The 25,415-nt window shown below is 35.8% G+C and overlaps 1 protein-coding gene across 2 annotated transcripts in view; it reads right to left on the bottom strand.

Annotated features, from left to right (window-relative positions):
• Positions 1-24,552, bottom strand: part of RNF38 (ring finger protein 38) — a 197,055-nt gene extending 172,503 nt beyond the window's left edge. For both annotated transcript variants that reach the window (XM_031937189.1, XM_031937199.1), the window contains exon 1: positions 24,213-24,552. In XM_031937189.1, the coding sequence (XP_031793049.1) occupies positions 24,213-24,459 (247 nt within the window). In that variant the 5' untranslated portion in view covers positions 24,460-24,552. The remainder of the gene's footprint in view (positions 1-24,212) is intronic.
• Positions 24,553-25,415: the final 863 nt, after the last annotated feature.

Here is a 25,415-nt window from a genome sequence, read left to right as displayed (position 1 = left end):
GAGACAACGTTTCCTTCTCCCAAGTTTGTGTGCTCTGAAACATCTGGAGGCTTTTAGGTAGGCTTTTCTAATGAATACTGTTGAAATGTTTGTGGTAAAAAGGAATGAGGGGAGCTGAAGTCCTGAAAAATGGCATAAAAACAGAGGTCTCCGTTACCAGGACAGAGGTAGTAACAGTTACATAGGGTTACTACAGAGGTAGTGATTTGTTGCACTGTATTATTCATTGTAACCAAAACCAAAAAAGCACTATTATCCAGAACCCCATTTCAGAGTCCTCTCCTATAGCCTGAAAATTTTTGTTGTTTTCTTGAAGAAGACCCTGACATCAGGGTGAATGACACTCAAATGAATTTAAGTGAGGAAGGGCTGTGCAAGGTCACCTTTCTCCTTCAGAGCCACTTGGGTCCAGTGGCCACATATAGATCAGGATAACCCTTTCTTTGTAATTGTATATGGTGTCCCAAAAGTCTTAGTGTAGTTATAACCTATTAAGAAAACTTTTTTTTAAAAAAAGTCAATCTCACGCAGATCTAAGATTGGAATAAACCAATCAACTGATATACATTTAATAGGTATGCTTATTGTTGCCAGGCTAACTCTGCTAACTTGGGGATACAAAAAGAGGCAAAGCTTTTCTGAATACAAACTCCCCCTACAGCTAATGTAGGGTGTTCCAATTGCACTAAGATTTTTGTGATACGCAGTTATTAGTTATAGCAGAACTTGTATTCAGAAAAGCTAATAATACAGAAGAAATCCTTACCATAATCTGCTCACATCTTAGAAGCACCAAATTCTGGGTCAAAAAAGATAATAATGGAAGAGGATTCTGGGAAGATGGTGGAGTAGATTGGTAAATTTCATGCTCTCTGAATTTCCCTCCACAAATAGAACAAATGTGAGCCTCGGGGCAAAGCGTGGTGAAAAAACAAGACGACTTGGGGCAGAAAAGGGGTCCTCCAGATACAAGATCTGATGAACGACACCAAGCCGGGATTAACCTGTCTGAAGTTCAAACACCTTGGAGCTAGCTCCTCAGAAACACCAAGTGGAGACCTCTAAACTAGCTGGGTGTGGTTGGAACCTCAGCAGGAACCACAGAGACTTTATCTGCTCAAATTGTTTGTCTAGTCGGGGTTTGACTCTGAGAAGACTAAGCAAACCTGACGTTCCTAATCAGCCATGCTGCTGAGACAAGGCCCTGGGCAAGAAGCAACCAGCACAGAAGCAGGGGGGCAGGGAGGCTGCTGGCTGTGGGCACTTGCAGGAGGCAGGAATTCTTGGTTTGGGCTTCCTGGACAGAGTGAGGAGCTTGAGGTACCATCCTCCCACCCCACGATTAGAGGTGCTTACACTAATACCACTTATTAAAAAAAAAAAAAACCCAGCACATTAGAAAGAACCCCACCATTGAAACATATGGGAACAGGGAAGAGCAGGATTCATCTTCAGAGGAGGATACTTTAGTTTAAAAAAAAAAAAGCTTCTATCCCAAAGAGTAATGTGAAATGGCTCTCTGCCTAGAGAAAATTTATAGAACTCAAAAAGGAAGTCAAGTATCAAATGAGAGACACTGAGGAAAAAATAAAGAAAAAAAATTAAAACTATCCAAGAAAAACAAAATTATGAAAAAAAAAAGTTAACCAATTAGAAAAGGAGACACAGAGTCTCAAAGATGAAAATAACTCTGAAAATTTGAATTGGGCAAGGGGAAGCCAGTGAAACTATGAGAGATCAAGAAATAACAAAACAGATTATAAAGAATGAGAAAATAGAACAGAATATGAAACAACTCATAAGAAAAATAACAGATCTGGAGAACAGATCAAGAAGAGACAATATAGGAATAATTGGACTACCAGAAAGTTGTGTCACAGAACCTTGACACAATAATACAGGAAATAATATAAGAAAACTATCCTGGAGTGATAGAACATGAGGGTAAAGTAGAGCTAGAAAAAAATCCACCAATCACTAACTCAAAAGAGATCCTTTATGGAAAACATACAAGAATATTATTGCCAAATTCTGAAACCCCTAGATCAAAGAGAAAATGTTGCAAGAAACAAGAAAAATACAATCAAATATGCTGGGGTTACAATTAGAATTATAAAAGACTTATCAGCAGTTATAATAAAAGACCACAGGTCTTCTAATCATATCTTCAGACAAGCAAAAGAGAACTAGGCCTGCAGCCAAAAATATCAGATCCAGCAAAATTAACTATAATTTTGAATGAGAAAAAATGGACACTCAATGAACTTGCAGATTTTCAGAACTTTCTATCAATCAAATTTGAACTTAATGTCAAATTTAACATGTAAGAGCCAATATCAAAGAGCAATTTTAAGGAACTCAACATGGACAAACTATTTAAACATGGACAAACTGTTTGTTTTTTCTACATGGGAAATGTATACTTTATGTTTAAGATTTATATCAACAACAGGTTAAGCTCAAAAGAAAGATTGGCAAAGGAAATGTAAAAATAGTAATTATGTTATATAAATGAGGTGCAGAGGAAGAATAGACAAAGAGATATTAAAGAAGGAAGGAGGGCTCATAGTTCTGAAAACATACTCAGGAATGAGTTCATCAGACAACACTACATATATACCATGAAAGGTATAGCGCTCTCTAAAATCTATAAAGAAATAAAGGGGGAAGGATGGGCAAATGGGGAAGCAAAGAGTGAGGGAAGAACACAAGGAGAGGGATCCCTGGGGGGAAGGGAAAAGAGGTTAAGTAATAGCAAGGCAAGTGATGGAGCAGAACTTAAAGATGCAGCAGGGAAAGGAAAGATGGGTATGTGGGGTGCATGTGGGTGTAAGTGTACATATATATGTATATATCTACATATGTATACATAAATATATCTTTTCTTAACTGCAGCTTGCTTGGAGGTAGTGGGGGGGATGAACAGGAGATATGGGTGTGTCTCTCTGTGTGTATATATGTACATTTGAGTATATAAATATGCTTCTTTTAAACTATAATCTGTTTGGAAGTAGGAGGGGATAAATGAATAAAGTAAATAAGGTATGCAGCAGAGGACAAAAGAATAATTTACAAAAAGACAAAAAGATGGACACTTCTAACATACACACACACACACACACATATACTTTCTTAAATTGTTATTTGTTGTAATATATTTTGAATCCTTCTTGATGTTCTACTGGGCACATGATAATGTTATCTTTTGTTTTGTACTGCTTTTTTGTTTTTCTTTTTGCTTATTCTGTTTTTTCAAATTAAGTAATAGAAATGAAAAAAATAATAATTATCTTATGGTTCTGGTAGAGGAGCATAGCGAAAAGAAAAAGATTAATACAGGACATGACTGAGCACAGTGTTGTATGCTGGTAACCCCTGCTTCTAGGGAGAGGATGACACTTATGGATTGCTGGTCAGCAGTTTGAGAATTCGGAATATATGTGGGGGTATATATGTGTGTATAATTACTGATATATGTGTGTATATATGGATCCATATATGCACAAAGATAAGTTTTGAGAATAAAATAAAGAAAAATACATTTTTTTAAATTAGTAAATACTCAGCTTTTGAATACTAACTACAACTGTCAGTGGAGTTTTGAATTGACCCAACCATTCTGGAGAGCAATTTAGAACTATGTTGAAAAGGCAATCAAATTTGATTTGATTCAGCAATACCACTACTATGTATGTCTGTATCTCAAAGAAATCATAAAAAAAGGAAAAAGGACCCACATGTATTTTTATTACAGCTTTTTTATGGTGGCAAAAAAATCTGAAATTGAAGTGATATGGTTGAACAAGTTGTGGTATATGAATGTAATAGGATATTATTTTGCTATAAGAAATGACAAGCAGGATGATTTCAGAAAAACCTGTACTTACATGAACTAATGCAAAGTAAAATAAGAACATCCAGGAGAACTTTGCTCATAGTAATAGCAATATTGCATGATGATCAACTATGATAAATTTAGCTCTTTCCAGTAATACCATGATCCAAGACAGTTCCAAATGATTTATGATGGAAAATGCTATTCACATCCATAGAAAGAACTGATGGAATCTGAATGCAGATTGAAGCATAATATTTTCACTTTACCTTTTTGTGTTTTTTCCTTTTGATCTATTTCTTCTTTCACAATATGACTAATATGGAAAAATGTTTTATATGATTGCACATAATCTGTGTCAAGTTGCTTACTAGTGAGGGGGGTGAAGAGAAAAGCATAGAGAAAAATCTGGAACTCAAAAAAAATATTTAAATGAAGGTTAAACCAAAGAAGAATTAGAGATCATTACTGATCACAAAATAGAAAATTTTGATTCTATGAAATTAAAAAGTTTTTGTACAAACAAAACTAATGCAGACAAGATTAGAAGAGAAACAATAAAATGGGAAAACATTTTTACAGTCAAAGGTTCGGATAAAGGCCTCATTTCCACAATATATAGAGAATTGACTAATTTATAAGAAATCAAGCCATTCTCCAAATGATAAGGTTCAGATAAAGGCCTCATTTCCACAATATATAGAGAATTGACCAATTTATAAGAAATCAAGCCATTTTCCAAATGATAAATGGTCAAAGGCTATGAACAGACAATTCTCAGATGAAGAAACTGAAACTATTTCTAGCCATATGAAAATATGCTCCAAGTCATTATTAATCAGAGAAATTCAAATTAAGACAATTCTGAGATACCACTACACACCTGTCAGATTGGCTAGAATGACAGGGAAAGATAATACAGAATGTTGGAGGGGATATGGGAAAACTGGGACACTGATACATTGTTGGTGAAATTGTGAATACATCCAGCCATTCTGGAGAGCGATTTTGGACTATACTCAAAAAGTTATTAAACTGTGCATACCCTTTGATCCAGCAGTGTTACTACTGGGCTTATATCCCAAAGAGATTTTAAAGAAGGGAAAGGGATCTGTATGTGCAAGAATGTTTGTGGCAGCCCTCTTTGTAGTGGCCAGAAACTGGAAACTGAGTGGATGCCCATCAATTGGAGAATGGCTGAATAAATTGTGGTATATGAATGTTATGGAATATTATTGTTCTGTAAGAATGACCAGCAGAATGATTTCAGAGAAGCCTGGAGAGACTTACATGAACTGATGCTAAGTGAAATGAGCAGGACCAGGAGATTATTATTATATACTTCAACAACAATACTATATGATGATTAATTCTGATGGACGTGGCCCTTGTCAACAATGAGATGAACCAAATCAGTTCCAATAGAGCAGTAATGAATTGAACCAGCTATGCCCAGCAAAAGAACTCTGGGAGATGACTATGAACCACTACATAGAATTCCCAATCCCGCTATTTTTGTCCGCCTGCATTTTTTATTTCCTTCACAGGCTAATTGTATACTATTTCAAAATCCAATTCTTTTTGTACAGCAAAATAACTGTATAGACATTATATACATATATTGTACTTAACTTATACTTTAACATATTTAGCATGTATTGGTCAACCTGGCATCTGGGGGAGGGGGTGGAAGGAAGGAAGTGAAAAGTTGGGACAAAAGATTTTGCAACTGTCAATGCTGAAAAAGTACCCATCTTTTTTTTTCTTTTTTTAAATTTATTATAATAACTTTTTATTGACAGAACCCATGCCAGGGTAATTTTTTACAACATTATCCTTTGCATTCACTTCTGTTCCGATTTTTCCCCTCTCTCCCTCCACCTCCTCCCCTAGATGGCAAGCAGTCCTGTATATGTTAAATTTGTCACAGTATATCCTAGATACAATATATGTGTGCAGGACCAAACAGTTCTCTTGTTGCACAGGGAGAATTGGATTCAGAAGGTAAAAATAACCCAGGAAGAAAAACAAAAATGCAAACAGTTTCCATTCATTTCCCAGTGTTCTTTATTTGGGTGTAGCTGCTTCTGTCCATCATTGATCAACTGAAACTGAGTTAGGTCTGTCTCTTTGTCAAAGAAATCTACTTCCATCAGAATACATTTTCATACAGTATCGTTGCTGAGGTATATAATGATCTCCTGGTCCTGCTCACTTCACTTAGCATCAGTTCATGTAAGCTTCTCCAAGCCTCTCTGTATTCATCCTACTGGTCATTTCTTTCTTTCTTTCTTTTTTAAATAACTTTTTATTGACAGAACCCATGCCAGGGTAATTTTTTACAACATTATCCCTTGCACTCACTTCTGTTCTGATTTTTCTCCTCCCTCCCTTCACCCCCTCCCGCAGATGGCAAGCAGTCCTATACATGTTAAATAGGTTACAGTAGATCTTAGATACAATATATGTGTGCAGAACCGAACAGTTCTCTTGTGTTGCTCAGGGAGAATGGATTCAGAAGGTATAAATAACCTGGGAAGAAGAACAAAAATGCAAACAGTTTACATTCATTTCCTAGTGTTCTTTCTTTGGGTGTAGCTGCTTCTGTCCATCCTTGATCAATTGAAACTGAATTAGATCTTTTCTTTGTCGAAGAAATCCACTTCCATCAGAATACATCCTCATACAGTATCGTTGTTGAGGTATATAATGATCTCCTGGTTCTGCTCATTTCACTCAGCATCAGTTCACGTAAGTCTCACCAATCCTCTCTGTATTCATCCTGCTGGTCGTTTCTTACAGAACAATAATATTCCATAATATTCATATACCACAGTTTACCCAACCATTCTCCAATTGATGGGCATCCATTCATTTTCCAGTTTCTAGCCACTACAAAGAGGGTTACCACAAACATTTTGGCACAACAGGTACCTTTCCCTTCTTTAGTATCTCCTTGGGGTATAAGCCCAGTAGTAGCACTGCTGAATCAAAGGGTATGCACAGTTTGATAACTTTTTGGGCATAATTCCAGATTGCTCTCCAGAATGGTTGGATTCGTTCACAACTCCACCAACAGTGCATCAGTGTCCTAGTTTTTCCACATCCCCTCCAACATTCATCATTATTTTTTCCTATCATCTTAGCCAACCTGACAGGTGTGCAGTGGTATTTCAGAGTTGTCTTAATTTGCATTTGTCTGATCAATAGTGATTTGGAGCACTCTTTCATATGAGTGATAATAGTTTCAATTTCATCATCTGAAAATTGTCTGTTCATAGCCTTTGACCATTTATCAGTTGGAGAATGGCTTGATTTCTTATGAATTAGAGTCAATTCTCTATATATTTTGGAAATGAGGCCTTTATCAGAACCTTTAACTGTGAAGATGTTTTTCCAGTTTGTTGCTTCCCTTCTAATCTTGTTTGCATTAGTTTTGAAAACTACCCATCTTGTAAATAAAAAGCTATAAAATAAAAATAAATTTAAAATGAAGGTTAAAAATTGTCTTTACATGTAATTGGAATAAATACTGTTTGGTTTTTTTTAAGGAAGCTAAGAGGAACAGGGAAAATAGGGAAAAATTCTCAAATTCATTTAATTCAACTTTTGTTGCATGTGATCTCTAATCCATCTCTGTGTCCTCAGCTGTTTTGAACAATGTTCTCTCTCCATTTGCTCACATTTTATATTGTACACAGCTCAACTTTCAAATGTTGCTATTGAATGGCCCTTAAATATCTTTTTTGGAGAAATAAAGGTCACATATAAATAGATGAGCTCTTTATATTAAATATTCACTTCACCATTCTAAAAGAAAATCATTTCCAAAATTTTTCATTTTGTTATTTTCTTTGAGGGGTGGGAAGGATAAAATGAAAAATAATTTCCCTGATATAACAGCAATATAAATGCAAAGAACAACCATATATCAAAAAATAGAAAATAAAAAATGAATATAATGAAATTATAAAGATCAAGCATGACTTGAATAAAGAGAACACCTCTAATCCAGCCTTTTTAAGAGGGAAGAAGAGGTCCACAGGAATTGCATACTGCATGTTTTTAGATTTTTTCAATATATTAAAATAAACTAATCCCCACCCCAACCTCTTTTTTTGATCTTTTAAAAAAAAATACTATTTGTTTTATTGAATGACCCTCTGGAAGGTGGAGAGAAAAGGATGCTAAGTAAAACTATGACAATGTTAAAAAAAAAAAAAAAAACAGAAGACATCAAGAAAAACTTATTTTAGAAAATAAAGACATTCTGAGAAATCTTATTATGTTTGGATGTTTACACGATGAACCCCCAAGATAAACTAAGGGCTGCTGTCCATCTATTACCATTATCTGTTAAAAACATGGGCAGCTAGATGGTGCAGGGTAGGAGTCAGGAAGACTCATTTTCCTGAGTTCAAATATGGCCTTAGACACTTAATTGTGTGACCCTGGGAAAGAAACTTAACCCTATTTGCTTCAGTTTCTTCATCTGTAAAATAAGCTAGGGAAGGAAATGGCAAACCACTTCAATATCTCTGCCAAGAAAACATCAAATGGGGTCACAAAGAATTGGACATGACTGAAAAAACAAATCAAAGATTCTTTTATGTAAAATTCAGGTACAGATTCACAGCAGATCTACAAATAAGTAGAAACTAGGGAGGCTGAAAACTGGGATTTGATGAATTGTCCAAACTGAGTTCAAGATCTGAAGAAAAAAGACCATCCATCCCCCCTGAGGGAGACTGGTGGGACAGACAGGCTGGCTCAAGGAATCAGGGTGCCTAACCTAGCTTACACGCCAGTTAGGACAAAAGCTTTCAGATATGTCTGGTCTGAATGGAAAATAATGTGTCTATAACTAGGAAATAAATTATAGGAACTTGAGAGACATCAGTTTCAGAAACATGGCCATGTTGCTCCTTCTCACGTCTTACCAGTCAATTCTTAATTAGGTTATAGATATCCTACAATGATATTCTCCTGACTTTGCCAATCACCCTGGTAGCTATATTGGTCTTTCCCCTCTACCCCATTCCCTGATATCATTCTAATGAATTTCCCTGCTTCTTTTGAACAACCCCTCTAAAAATTTGATTATGTATTCTCAACCTGCTCAAGCCCAACCACCTCCACTATAGTCACAGACAGTCACAACTTGGAACTCAACATCTCTTGGAATTGTGCCACTTCCAGTTTCAATATCAATCTCTCAACATAACCTCCTTCCCATCCTCCCTCCTCTCTCTCTCAAAGGATCATATACTACATGTACTCATCGCCATAGTCTAGATAGAGTTCTTGATCCTAGTTTCCCAATCCAACTTCCCCACTTTGCTGTGGCTTGCCTTAATCCAATGGTTAGTATTTTAATCTTTCACTACCATCTAAAATTTTTTGCTTCTTCAATTTTCCACAAGTCCTGATTTAAGGATACTCATCCTGGATGACCCTTATCACCTAAATTGTTCATTTTTGCTCCTAGACAACTAAGTACTGCTGAACAATGTCATGAGATAAAGTTAATTTTACCCACCACAAAATCATGCAACATAACCTGAGCTAGTTTCTTGTTGCTCTTTGACAGATCTACTCTTCATTGTGTCATTCTCTCATTTTAGAAAATTAATGGTCCAAACTTCTCAGTTGGTCACCAACTATATCCCATTTCCCTATACTTAAATGACCCAGCTGACTACATTAATAAAAAAACTGGATCATCTGACATAAACTTTTTTTTAAAGACTAGAGAAACCTCATTTGATATATACTTACTAATCAGAAATTTTGAATTGTAATCCAACCCATAAACTGTACTATAAAATACACAAGTGGTTAATCATAGAGTCCCTATTTAAATCATCTCCCTCCCCAAGAAGGAATCAATTATTTCTCATGGTAACTGGTGCCACTTGCATATAACTCTAATTGTTAGAAAATTCCTTCAAACATTAATGTTTTATACTATTTCTACACTATGCTGTTTGTTGTACTATACTGTCCATTTGGAGATAATTTAGATAGAAAAAATGTCTTGCTGAAAACATTTGAGCCAGGTTGATTTGCTAGGAGTGTTTAGAGGAAACCCTGATGGGGTTGTAGGGAATTCTATTTTAAACTATTCATCTAGCTTTAACTATTCATTGATTCAATTGCTGACTCTTCTGTGTTAACTTAAGTGGGATTAGAATCCCTTCCCTTACACTGTGTAAATTGTACATATTCAATGATTTAATATTTATTAAACTATAGAAAAATAAGATAATTACTGAAAGAAGATTTCTTCAGTTCATTAAATAAATAATATTTATCATTCAATAAATATAAATATTTAAAGTACTGGGGTGGGAGACACTGGCTAATTAATAAGACTGCAATTGCATGAACAAAAAAGAAAAGCTTTTGCCAGCTCATGCTGGCAAAAATTTTTAGAGAGATAATGAGTCAAATAGCAGGCAGAGGACAAACATAGAAGCAAAGCTGGGTTGACTTCATTCTATCAATCTGAATTGTTGCTATTCAGTCATTTCAGTTGTGTCCAATTCTTCATGACCCCTATTTGGGGTTTTCTTGGCAAAGGTATTGAAGTGGTTTGCCATTTCCTTTTCCAGGATTTTACATATGAGAAATTGTAACAGCCAGGACAAAGTGACTTTTGCAGAGTCACACAGTTAGCTTTTAAGTGTCAGAGGCCAGATTTGGACTCAGGAAGACAACTTATTCCTGATTCAGCATTCTTATCAAATGCACCACCTAGATGCCCATTAATTCTTCCCAAGAATTTGCCTCTTATCTACTTGGTAGAAGACCCCTAAACTCAACTTCCAATCTATATTTCATATCTTTGCTGGAACAGCCCTGATTCATTTTCTTATACCCATTCAGTTCCTATGATCTCCTAGGAACTATAGTGACACAAATCACCTTGGTAAAACAGGATACCTAGGAATAAAATAAATACTAATAAATTAATGGTAACAAAAGAAAAGTGAAAAAGATATTGTAGGGACTATGCAACCAAACCAGAGAAAGACAGAGTAATGTTAAAAGAATATAAGCTTTATGGAAAGAGGATAGAGCCAAAAGGTCATTAAAAAATAAGTGTGTACACACACACACACACACACACACACACACACACACACATATGCATATACATATATACACACAATATATATGAATTTCTGTCTACCAACTCCTTTAATGTCTTTTAATATTCAAATCCTGTGGCAGAACAATTTTTATCTCTTCCACTGAATCCACTATATGACTGTTCATAAAGATTTTGCTCTTAGTACCCTCCTTCCAGCATTAAAAAGAGTAATGAAAGCAATGAATTCATTTATTTCATTATCTTCTTGAAACTTAGTTAATGCAGTCTGAACACTCCTAGCAAATCAACCTGGCTCAAATGTTTTCAGTAAGACATTTTTCTATCTAGATTATCTCCAAATGGACAGTATCGTACAGTAAACAGCACAGCATAAAAATAGTATAAAACATTTTATTTTTTTGTATAATGAACCCCCAAATCCTGAGAATATAGATATCCAAAAAAGTTTTTAGATTACACACACACACACACACACACTCACCCCTGAGTAGTAACTTAAAAGATTGATATAAATCTATTTCGCTTAAAACATATCTGCCCTCCTGAAATCCTACTTTAAAAGGACACCAGAATGGAAGGTTTTAAACAGAAACCTTATTGCCTTAGTTTCCCCATCTGTAAAATGAGATGGAGAAGGAAATAGCAAATCACCCGTGTTTAAAAAAAAAAAAAAAAGGGGTCTTGAAGAATTGTATACAATTGAAAATTAACCAACAACTTTATTTATTAGCAAATTTTTCTTAAAGATTTTTAGAAAATACTCAAGTACACAGTTTATTCAACCCTACAAATTTTTCCTTACAATATTTTTTTTAATATTCACTGCAATAAAGTTGACTTTTTTCCCCTGGTTTCTAAGTCAGTTAGTACATTAGTCTACTTCCTGATCCTAGATAAAGAAGCTACAATGTCAGGAAAATGGTGATACTTGAGAAAACTTTTTTTTTAAATAGCATTACAGCAATGATGATGGTGGTAGTGATTATTCTGATAGATTTAAATAGTTACATTGTAGCTCTGAGGAAATGTGGTGGGCAAGATAATATTAATTTTATTTAATTGTTCCACAAGAATTAAACTTATAGATATGTAGTATTTACTCTTAACAAATCATAGTTCTTCCTCTAAATCTAAAAATATATAATATTAGTAACAATAATAGTATTTGTACAGAACCTCAAAACAACCCTGTGAAATGTAGATATGAATATCTATATTTTTACATATGTTCATATAGATGTTTTTTAAAAAATATTTCCGGCTCACTAAGAACATAGATTTAGAACTTCTGTCAATATCTATAAACAAGGGAAAAATAATCATCATTCAATACCATTACATAATATTAAAATTATAAATTTTAATAATCAGTAGAATTATTTTATCTATTGTTTTTTTTAATTTCTAGAAAAAGCATAATTTATCTTGAAGCTCTTCAGGACAAGGTTTTTCTTCCTTTTGAATTTGGATTTTTTTCCTGAGTATAGGAACACATTTATATATAATAGGTGTATCTCGAAAATGGTATAAAACTCAGACTTTTAAAAATTAAGTTAAATGGCCAAGCTTGTCCCTAAAAAATGTGAGAATGTTCCTCTCTTTCTTCCTTGCTGTTGTAGGAGAATATGTCAATGGAACACTGCATACACCGTCAAGACTAAATTGATACATTGATTGGGTTGTACTGAACTGACTTTTTTCTTTCTTTCTTTCTTTTTTTTTTTTTTTTTTTTTGGTTATAAGGATTGGCTTTCTGGGAAGGGGAGGAAACAGACATATCTGGAAATGAAGATTACATAGAAACAAAAGATATTGATAAAAATTTGAATCAAATGTATTTCAAAACACAAGGCCAAATGAGTGGGTCAGCAAATCCTATTGAGAAAAAAATTGTGAAATAAAGTTTTTGTAAAAAGTATTCATTTAACTTTTGCTTACATTTTAATTTACAGTGTATATAGAAAGACAACATTTTACATCTGGCCATGCTGTGTTTCAAGTGATTTATCTCTTTAACAAAAAATTTTCCCATTTTATGTATTAACAAAAGTGTTTTTAAACTGGGGTTTTTTTCCTCCTTTGTATTTGGTAAATTTGCTGACAGTGTCAAATGATTCACCTATTGAACTCTTAAAAATTTGGAAAGGAAAGGCATATAACAGTGGCTAAAATAACTTAAAATAATGGCAATAATTGGGGGGAAGATAAGAGAGTAAGAAAGTTAATGCTTGTTAATTATAAAAGTAAAAGTTATATATAAAAAGTCACAGTAAAATTTGGAATTAAAAAAGTTTTGGTTTTTTTGTTTGTTTGTTTTGTCAAAGCAGTACACTAAATATGCTTAACTAGAGTGAACTCGGGTTTTCAAGATTGGGGTATGTGTTTAGGATACAGCAGACTCCAGACTGCTAGAGAGAATGCTGACAAAGGTTACAGATTTGCGGATTTGCATGAGGGGCACAGCTAAGTGAAAGAGTTCTGAAGAAACAAATGGTGTCAGACTCTTTCAGACCAGCTCCAGACACATGGAGAAAGAAAGACTTCAGAAATTACAGACTTTGTAGAGGAAGCCAGTTTTTCAACATGTCTTTGGTTTCCTGCTTAGATAAATGGGCTTGCTTGTTATTAGATGGCCTGGTCTTTTGTGTAAACAGTGTCTAAAAGGAAGGAATTACACCTGCTGGCATAAATTTGGGGTAATTCTTTTACCTCTCTTTAAAAGACAGCACAAGGAAATGTTTTCGTTTAATAATGACCCTTAAAGAGTAAAAAATAAATAAAAATGGGAGGGAGGGGCAATACTGCCCCTCATATAATTTTATATAATTCATATCATTTTAATCCAGTAATTCTCTCAGAGACTGGAGAAAAAAGAACACGATGTCTGAAGGCCCTTATACTCCCACACCTCCTTCAAAACGTGGGTTGGAGCCTCCCTTGGAAGGGAAAGGAAGGGGGGGGAAAGCGTTTATTAAGTGCTTACTATATACCAAACATTGCATTAAATTATTTACAGACATCTCATTTGATATCAACAACCTGGGAGGTAGATGCTATTATAATATATACTCATTTTACAGTTGAAGAAACAGAGGCAAAAGATTTTATTGATTTGTCCAGAATCACACAACAAGTGTCTGAGTAGATTTGAACTCAGATTGGAGAGATAAACAAGATTCCTGAAACACCTATCAATGCTCCCTTAAGACACATTTACAGAACCCACTGGACATAAACAGAAACACACTAAAATTTGATATATACAATGCTTTATTAAAAATACCATTTTTGACCGAATAAAAAGGGTTTAAATACTTAACTAGCTACATGCCAAGAACCGTGCAGAATACAGGAATGTAAACAAAAAAGACAGAACCAGATCTCAAGGAATTTACATTCTATCTAATAGAGACAACATATATTTTTGATGATATAATTTTGAAAAGCACAAAGCAAAGCACCTACCTCCAAGGGCTGTTGTGAGGATCAAATGAGATAATACTTGTAAAATATTTTGTAAAACTGAAGGTTTTATATAAATGTTAACTCATTACTATTGTTATCATAACAGAATCTAAACTGGAAAGGACACCAGAGGCCAGCGAGCCCAAAGCATTCCTGGATCAGTCTCCTCAATAATATAAATGATCATCCAACTTTCACTTCAAGGCTTCCAGTAAAAGAGAACTATTATCTCTAGAGGCAACCTAACCCACTTTGGAATAGCTATTATTGTCAGAAAGACTCTTCTTACACAAAATCATTAAATGCATCTTTTTTATAATGTACTCATTGCTCCTACTTGTGCCAATTAATAGTTTCATGACCTTGGTCTTCAAGTCTCAAAAGCCTCACTTTCCTTAGCTATAAAATGATTAGTTGAAATTACTCCTAGAGTTCTGTCCAACTGTGTGTGATACTCCATCAGCCTGTCAGTCTGAGAAAGTTATAAACTTTACTCATATTTACTGTTTTGTTTTCCATGAAATGTAACTAGAGTTTAAACATTCTTTTTCTAAGTTATTTTTGATGATCCTTAAATATAAAAACCAATGTTTTAAGAAATATCAAGTCACTATCTGCTAATTAGCTAGCCTAGTGATCATTATTCTTTGGTGAGCTTTTGTAAGATATAGGCTAAATTCTGGCAGAGAGAGAGAGAGACATAGAGACAGAGATGGAGCCAGAGGCATAAACATACATTTCAGTTCTCTAGCTATTAGCATATGAAATCAGGAAGAAGTTTCCCTTCTTTCCCTCCCCTCACTACAGGCCCAACCACTCAAGACCTATTGTACCAGGATTGCAGAAATGAAATGTTCCCAATGAAAAAGCAAAAGAACAATCAAGAGTTTAATCCTGAGAAGAAATATCTGTATAAAAAGAATGGTAAGATGCTAATGAAGAAAGTAGTTCAAAATTCCAAAAGGAAAATCAGGTTTTCCAATTAAGGAGAAGAGGAAGAGAATGAATATTCATATAGCACCAACTAAGTACCAGGTATTTTGCAAAACATTTTTACAGCTATTATTTCATCTGATCCTCACAATAATTTTGCTATTATTCTTCTCATTTTACAGAAGAAGCTGAGAAGTAAAGTAACTTACCCAGACTCATATGGCTATTAAGTGTCTAAGTGGGGGCTTAAAACTCAGGTTTTTAAGAGTTCCTCAAGAATTAAGCATTGAGAACTGAACCACCTACGCCCAGAGAAAGAACTCTGGGTGATGACTAAAAACCATTACATTGAATTCCCAATCCCTGTATTTATGCCCACCAGCATTTTTGATTTCCTTCACAAGCTAATTGTACAATATTTCAGAGTCTGATTCTTTTTGTACAGCAAAATAACGTTTTGGTCATGTATACTTATTGTGTATCTAATTTATATTTTAATATATTTAACATCTACTGGTCATCCTGCCATCTGGGGGAGGGGGTGGGGGGTAAGAGGTGAAAAATTGGAACAAGAGGTTTGGCAATTGTTAATGCTGTAAAGTTACCCATACATATAACCTGTAAATAAAAGGCTATTAAATAAAAAAAAAAGAATTAAGCATTGATTTATTGATATATTCATAAAAACAGAAGGTAAAAACATGAATTATTCAATTCATTTCTATTTACACACACATATAATGGATTCTCTCTTTTTCAACTCTCAAAAAGAAATGTCACTTCTAAAATGACTGTCAGTTTGTTTCTCCAAAAATAAAAAATATTGAATCAAATTAGCTCATGATACCACATTGCTATCCTTACAAATAAATCAAATGAGTTTTTGATGCCAAGACAAAAATTACACTGGGCACAAAGAATTAAAGTCAAAACAAAACTATATACTTTATATAATGCCATATTTCTCAAGCTGCTTCATTTATAATGTTCAGAGAATTACTGATGAACGGTCACTATTAGAAAAAAGCTCTAATATTGGGGTGGGGGTGGGGAGTGGAACCACAATCAAACACTAACCTGAGTCTCAGTTTCTCTACCTATAAAACAGGGTTAAATAAAACTTTTACTATCTAGCTTACAGAGGTATTGTGAGAACAAAATGAGAAAACCTGTGAGAAAATACTTTATTTTTGAGAAAATGAGAAACTTCAAAGAAGTATATAAATGGACTAGTATGGCTGGTAATAATTTTAATAACTATAATTAATAAGAAAATCCATTTTATACAATTCAAAGTACTAGCTTGTGATACTGGGCAAGTCACATTCTCTCTGTTTACCTTAGTTTCCTCAACTATAAAACTGAATAATAACACATTCTTCCTAGAATTGTTATGAGGGTCAAATGAGATAATAATTGCAAAAGTATCTGGCATAATGCCTGCACACAATTAGCTATATAATAATAATTATTAGTATTCGTATTACATATACCTCAAAGGATTGTTGTAAAGATCAAATGAAATAATAATTGCAAAGCACTTAGAATTTGGCACACTATACAAAAGCTGTTGTTATTATTATTATATTGCCATTATTAACACTGTTATTAATATAATTAACATTTCTTTTTTATAATTAGTGTTATGAATATATATTATATATTGTAATATAATATGTATTATTCATAACACATATTATAATCTCATAATTTTGATTTTTAGAGGTTACCATCCACAATGCCTGAGGAGCAGAGATGCCTTATAATCAGTGTTTTGTTTTAAACAAAGTTCAACACTTATTAAGTGCCAACAATGTGTAAAGTACTAGGGCTACAGACAAAAAGGAAAGAAATCTCCCAGAGAATAAACTTTCTACCAGGGTGTGTGGGGTGACACAACATATACTCTTCCACATAATACTGTGAGTATAAAAATAATGATAAACATTGCTTACTTGATACCTCTTATTTCCAGTGCTAACTAATGAGGTTCTGATATCTTTTTGATAAGAGCTTCTTATTCTTTAATAACACATGATTATGGTATTTTAAAGTACTAACCAAAAAAAGAAACACGAAAAATAAAATAATTATTTTGATAGATCCATGACTACTTGAGTAAGGCTGTTCCCTTCACTATCAACCCCCTCCACTCTTTTTCATTATAGGAGTCTTTCATAAATCCTTTTCTGGAAGTTAATTCAGTGGGATGGAAGCCTTCAAAAAAATTCTCCACTAAAATTTTAAAATAAAAGACAGCAATAATACATAACAAATATTATCTCATTTTGAATGTATAGCTTATTTTTAAAAACTAAGAAAATACTATTATCATCTAAAAGAAAGAACACCAATGTTTACTCAACAACAAATGTATACAAACTATGCCTGAGAGATGATCATCTTTCTCTCCAAGAAAATTGAATGAATCATTCTACCATCACAAATATATATACTATACTTATTGTGTATCTAATTTATATTTTAATATATTTAACATCTACTGGTCATCCTGCCATTTGGGGGAGGGGGTGGGAGGAAAGAGGGGAAAAATTGGAACAAGAGGTTTGGCAATTGTTAATGCTGTAAAGTTACCCATGCATATATCCTGTAAATAAAAGGCTATTAAAAAAAAAAACAAATATATATACTAAACCTTTTTCAAGTAATCTCACAAACTAGCCATTTTAACAATGTTTTAGAATTCGGCTTGGGCTCTATACCTCCCTGGACCTACACTTGGCAGCACGCAGACTGAATATCAAGGATTATTATATAAGCCCATAGCAAGGGCTTCCTTCCATGCTGTGGAAGAAATGAGTAAATGATACACATTTTACAATGTGAACTCAATTCCAACTGAGAGATCAGTAATTACATAGAAAAGAATACAGTAGGACGGTTCAAATGGGAACTAAAACCTTTACCTAAATACATTACATTACAGGACACTGAATGAATCTCTAAATATGAGAAGTAAACTATTGTTTCTGAAGATCTGTGAATAATGGCTGGAAGTGTTCCAATTATAATTTTTTAAAAAGATAAATTCCATGAACCTAATGTGGCTCCAAGACAAAAAAAGTACATAACTTAATTAAAAAGATGCCCTCCTTACCTGATATTTTAAAATCCTGCTGCAAGAACAGTGAATATCAAATAATCCCATAAGGAATGACATACAGGGTGTCCCACCAAAGTCTTGATGCAATTCTAACTAAGCCTTTTGAGATGCCCTTTATATATTACATTTTAATTAACAGGAAGACCATAGTGATGTGGAAATTATTCCTGAATCAGTTGTCTGTACACCCCAAACAGGAAGAATGAATAATGAGAAAAGGATAAGGCTTACAGGTCAAGTTAAAAACATTTATTAAGCACCTGCTATGTGCCAGACACTGAGCTAAGTCCTGGAGGCATGAAGAAAAGGGGGGGGAGAAAAAAAAAAAAAAAAAGGTCATCCCTACTCTTGAGGAAGTTGGTCTGGTGGAGAAGATAACATGCAAACAACTATGTACAAACAAGATACAGACAATGGTGAGGGAGAATTTACTAGCACTAAGGAATATCAGCAACAGCTTCTTATGTATACATGGAATTTTAGCTGGGAATTGAAAAAAACAAGAAAGTCAAAAATAAAGGAGGACAGAATTTTAAGGAGAGTAAAATAGCAATGTAAATACCAAGAATCAGGAAATTCAGTATCCTGAGGAACAATCTTTTATCAATAATTTGGAAAAATAAAAATGATGGTAATAATAACTGACATTTATATAGTGCTTTATATAGCATTTTTGCAAAGTGTTTTTACAAATATTATTCCATCCCTGAGAAGCATATACTACATATAGGTTTTAGTGACCCCATTTTATAGCCAAGAGGTTCAAGTTCACACAGCTAATGCCAAAGGTGAAATAAAGATATCAAGGACATACTTGTCCAATGTAGAGATGACAGAAGGACTAGAAGGATAACTGATTTGTTAGAAATGAGATAAAAAAATGTGATAGCAAGCTAGAAATAAATAAGACATTTAACAGTAAATCCTTAGCACTAAGGTTCAAAAAATAAATCTTAAAAATACCAGGTGAGGAATGAGTTAATGAAATAATGCTAATTTGCTCTTAAATTTCAACAATAAAAGTATAGGGTAATGAAAAAATTAGTTATACTCAAACTGTATTCTGTCTCCCTCTGAATATAATATTCCACATGTGGTCTGGTCTAGACACATATTATAAACAATATTGGTAAGCTTAAGTGTTTCTAGAAAAGGGTAACCAGTATAAAGAGAAAGTCTTAATCTAGAGATAATTTGCCTGAAGAACATATATTGAATTTTTTTGTGATAGCAAATTAGATGTTCATTAATTGGAGAAGGGGTAAACAAATTGTGGTATATAAATGCAATGGAATATTACTGAGAAATGACATATGTGATGAATACATAGAACAATGAAAATCTACATGAAGTAATGCAGACTGAAGTAAGGAAATCCAAGAAAACAATATACACAATGACTTTAAAAGTGTAAATGGAAACACACACACAAATCAGTAGTGAATACTACAAAATTATAAGGAAGCAAGTATGACTCAAAAGAAGGGAAGAGGCCCCACCTATTTGCAGAAGTGGGAGGTACACAAGTGTTGCACACTAAATATATTTCCAAACTTTTTTTGAAATACTGATCAGTTTTGCTGATTTTTTCCGTTCTTTTTCTTTTTTGATTTTCAGAAATACTATTTGTTTATATGGAATGGTTTTCAAAGTGCAAGAACATGGAAGAAACGATGACATCAACAGATGACAGACATCAAAAAAATCTTATTTTTAAGAACTGAAAAGCATGATGGGGTGGAAGGATGGGATAAAATATAATCACATGTTAAAATATTTGTAGTATTATCATTTGGAAGAACCGGATATATTTCGCTCAGCCTAAAAGGGCAGAACTAAAACCAGTTGGTAAAAGATAAAAGAGGAAAATTTCAGGTCAAGACCTTTCTAATATAATCCCTATATCAATGAGTTTAGCGAATAAAAAAAAAGTGGAATGGGTTGTGCCTCATTAAAAAATAAATTCCTACAGCAGAGGCCAGATGACCACTTAGAGAGGATGCCATAGGGATGATACATGCTTTGGTTAGTAGTTAAAGTAGGTAACTTCTGAGGTCATTTCTAACTCTGAAATTCTATGATTCATTTAACTTCATAAATACCTTGTGGGTATGATCCTATCAAGTTTACAATATAACATGAATAACAGCTCAATATATTCCCACTTCAAAATACTCCCTTAAAATATTATAAAGTTCCTAAAGTTTAAATATAAAATTTCAAAACTTATTTGTTAATTATCCCAAAATGACCCAATCATCTTAATATAGTTAACTTTCAGTTAATGATTTTTAAAAGTTACCTGCACCTAGTTTTCAATTCCACCCTTCCAACTAAATACTTCTAGACCAGCTCCAATCCAGACACATCTATTAGTCTGTGTTCAAGAAAATTTGCTCTCTTTCTGAAATCAGCCTAACCATAGAGAATGTCTGGGGAGTTCTGTTTTTCTCAAGGCCAAATAAGTGCTAAAAATTGCTGAGAAAGAGGGAGCAACAGTACCACCTCAGTTTCAAGTACCAGCCTCTTCTTGAAATGAGAGGTACCTTCCAGGCCACAGTCTTGTGAAGACTACAATTTCAGAGCTAAAAGAATTTCTTGGACATCTCGTTTATTAATTTTATAGATGAGGAAAATGATACGCATAAAGGTAAAATTTTCCTGACTCTCAGGTCAGTGCTCTTTCCTTTATCCCACTGCCTTCTCATCAGTGGGTTCAGAAGACCACATCAAGAGGTGAAAACATCCCTCCAAAAGCTGAGAAGTCTGTAGCAAGCACTTAAATGCTCACTTTCTTTGTATCATTAGATCAGTCAGTTCTTCAAGAACCTAAGCAGTCCCTACAGCATAATCTACTTATTTCTCATGGTTCATTATCAATCAGCATAACTAATTTCTAAATAATCAGATTATTAAAGGCAGCGATAACCACTTACAACATGTAATTGTGCCCAAATCTGTCTTGATACTTAGATGATTTATTCTCCTAGTTTTAATATCACACTATTAAAATAGTTTAATTTTTATGTTCATCCCTATAGAAAGGTGAAAAGAAAAATTCAGTAAGAGCACCTAAGAATAATCCTTCCTTCAAAATACTTCAGAAAATAATATAAAAGAAAACTAAGAAAACACAACTTTAGCTATACTACTACACCCAGAGGCAGCAAAATCACACTCATCATGCCAACTGCTGTCAAGAGACAAAGCTATTGTTTCTAAAAAGTCCTGGGAGGCCAAATTCTCTTACCATTCATTCTTCCTCCCCCCATCCCAAAAAAAAAAAAAAAAAAAAATAGAAATAACAATCCTTAACAAAATGGGCAAATGTTTCCAGAACATTATCTAGAACACCACCATTCTTACCTAAGAGAGTTCAGGGCTATTAAAGCAGCAATGGCAGCCAACTCACTAAAGGGAAAATTATGAGAATAAAAAAAAATACTTTCCCCTCAAAACTGAAGTTTAAAATTATGAAAAAATTACTTCTTTTCCTTTCCCCAGATATCTTAGTATTTTTATAGATTTTCTTTTCATTATGTTACAGCCCTCTAAGTAGTTATTTATATATACAAGTGTGTATATATGTAGGCATACATACAGACACATTCATATAAGCCTATAATAAATTTTCAGCTTTTAAACATAACCTAAGCTTAATTGTACACAATGATTTTAAAAAAAGATCAACTGGGAAAAAAAGAATCAACTGGTTTGATAGAATGTAAATCTCTCATAGAGGAGAATTTTTCCAGAACAAAATAACTCTAGCAAGCTGTTTTGTTTTGCCTTTTTTTGGGGGGGAGGGGGTATCCCCAATGCCTAATACAGTGCTTGGCACACAGTAGGCACTTATAATAAATGCTTGTGTAATTACTAACTGCTGACCTTTATTCTCAAAAACAGATTATAAGTCCAAAATGAAATGACTGACCTAGCTCATTCTCTTAGTTTCAAAAACACACGTCATAGTTCAAAAGTAAGACCTACCAGGAGTATCTGATCAGTATCTACTACAGGATAAATATTTCTAAAGATGTGATTTGTAAAAAGTTTTATCTCCAAAATGAACATCAGGAATAGTCCCTTTTCTAATGAAATTTCAGGACTACACACCATAGAAAAATTATTTCATGGACGCCATTACCGAATATTAATTACCATTTGTTAATACTACACTCTTCGTAGTTATGTTAGGATTAAAGACAAAAGAGTCTAGCTAGAGGACAATTAGCAAATTTATGAATCAGGCTATTCCAGTATGAAAAATAATTAGCTCAGGCTCCTAAATTTTGACTGCCTACATAAAATTCAAGATTCAAACATAATTTGAACTGTATGGGGATAAATCTTCCACAGCAGAGTTCTAATTAGAGAATTTACTAATTATTCTTTCATCTTCAGCACTGACAAAGACTAAACCACGTATGACAGGAAAAAGCACTTTTTTTTAAAAAAGTACTGATTACTGTTAATCAAAGAAAATCAAAGGAAACTCCATGGAATAGCAATATCGTAAATAAGTACTAAATCTCCAACGAATTGTACGCATGATAAAACACATCTCCAAGACGATAAAAATCTGGTACTCACTTAACTTTCAATCCCTTCTCCAGGCACCCTCTCCTGTTTTATTCTCTTTCTTTCTAAAAGTCAACTCTTCTCCCTTCCTCCCTACTTTTTTTTCAAATCACTTTTTTTCCTTCACTTCCATCTACACATGACTCTCCCTTCAAGAAAAAGGATCCTTTCAATCTCTTCCCTTCAAGCTGCATCCTCAAGTAAAAACAAAAACAACCACTCCAAAATCCAAAAGAAAATTCCACTTCGCTCCCCGGGTCACCGCTCCCATTCCTCTCCTCCCTGCCTAACGCACCAGCGTCCAACCCACTGAACTCCCTACATTCTCTCCTGGTAGGACTGACCACTTAGTCTTCGGACCCCTTCATCCTTCCCCCAGGACCGCCCCCTAATCCAGCGGTTCCCAAGGTGTGGTCTTGAGTAGTAGACCGCTGGGTTTCTTAAGGGAATCAAGCTGGAAAGCACGTGTTCACTTTCACTTAGGGGTAAAGTCATTTGCTGGAAATTTTTTTTAAAGAAACTGACAAACACACTGCAGTCTCATCAAAAGCGATGAAGGTCTTGCATTAATAAAGGTTTAAGGCTTTTGCTTGGGTGGGGGTGGAAAGTAAGGGGAAGGGGAGGCTTAGCGAGGCAGGGGGGGAAGAAGGGCAGGAAAGATCGAAGCAGGTGAGGCACGCGGGGAGGAGGGGGTCCTACCGCTCTAGGGCACTGCCTGAGCCCCCGGCCGAAAAGTTTCAGAATCATTCACAGCCCTATTCCCTCACCCTAAAACTCTTTCTAAAAGCGCTGAAAACATTGAAACTCCTTCTCTGCATTCCCTGCACTTCTCATTCCCCCTTTCCCCTTTTCTACATCTCTCCCCCCGCACCCGCCCGCTCCAGTTTCCTTTTCCCCATATTCAGCTTCTTTCTTCCCTCCCCTTGCCCAGATGCCCCAACATCTGCCCTTTCCTACCCGCTCCCCCTCTCCAGCCCCGGGGGCAAAGTGTCAGTCTAACTGAACATCTGGGCAAGTGAGCCCGCGGGTCTTTCCCCCACTCCCCCCCACCCCACTTGCCCCAGCAGCCCAGGGTAGAGGAGTGGGAGTCTTGTCCCGCCCCGCCCCCCCGCCGGCTCCCCGGCCCCGGCCCCGCCTCATTTCCCCAGCCCCCCTACCTGCTCCGGAGGTTCTGCTGCCGGCGCCGCCGGGGGCCGCCCTCTGGTGCCCGGGGCCGGTAGGGCCGGAGGCGGCGTGGCCCCCGGCGCCCCCTCCTCCGGCCTCGGGGCGATGCGGCTGCCTCGGGTGGCGGTGACGGTGGCGCCGGCCGTGCTCCGAGAGGCTGGCCCCGGGCGGCGGCGGCGGGAAGGGAGCGGCGGCGGCGGCGGCCGGGGCAGGAGCGGCGGCGGCTGCGCTTCCGCTCATGGCGAGCCGCCGGGAACTCCGGGCTGGGCGGGAGCGGCTGTGCTCGGGAGCGGCCTGGGCCCGGCCGGGCGGCGGCGGAGAAGGAGGAGGCGGCGGCGGCGGAGGAGGAGGCAGGGAGCCCGAGCGGGAGGAGGAGGCGAGGGAGGAGGAAGCGGCAGCGGCTCCCAGCAGGAGGGAGGGCAGGAGCGGAGCACAGGCAACCCAGCCAGGAAGGAGCCCCAGCCAGGAAAGCAGCAGAGGAGAGGAGAGGAGAGAGGAAGGAAGAGGAAGGAAGGAAAAAGAAAAAGAAAGAAGAAAAGAAGAAAAAGAAAAAAAACGAAAGAAACAAAGAAAAGAAAGAAAGAAGAACCCTTCGAACCCTAAAATTTAAAACACCACCTTTCTACCCCAAAACCCCCTACAACCTACCCACACAGCAACCCCGAAACAAAGATAAACATCCCCACCACCCTCCAACTCAAAACCCAAACTGCAACCCAATCCCATCCAATCAATCCCATCCCACAAAACACGAACTGCCCTAAACACCAACTCGCCCCACCAAGACAAACTTCCAACACAAACACAAGCAAATTCCAAGAGACCGAAAGGAACAGAGGAAACGCATCCACGGCAAGTAAACCCCGCCCCTCTACATCCGCATCCCGAAAGTAGAACTGGTGAAGGCGTAATTAAAAACCTAGACACTCAAATCCCTACAGTACCCCAACTATAACCCTACTCCCTTTTCGCAAAATACCCCCAGTTTCCCTTCTCTCCCTCCTTAAACCCACCAAAACCGTCATTCGTGTTGTTACTATTAAATCAGTCCGTTTGTCTCCGTCTCTCAGGCTCTTTTCCTACTCTTCTTCCTCATTCTTTCATCTCTTCTTTCTCTCTTCTTGTCTGTCTCTCCCTTCTCTCTTTTTTTTTCCTTCTTTTTTATCTCTCCTCTGTCTCTTATCCCTCTCCTTCCT

Source organism: Sarcophilus harrisii, chromosome 1 (genome assembly GCF_902635505.1).
Source record: "Sarcophilus harrisii chromosome 1, mSarHar1.11, whole genome shotgun sequence".
In the NCBI taxonomy this organism is placed as follows: domain Eukaryota; kingdom Metazoa; phylum Chordata; class Mammalia; order Dasyuromorphia; family Dasyuridae; genus Sarcophilus; species Sarcophilus harrisii.
This window is presented reverse-complemented; position numbering and strand designations above follow the sequence as displayed.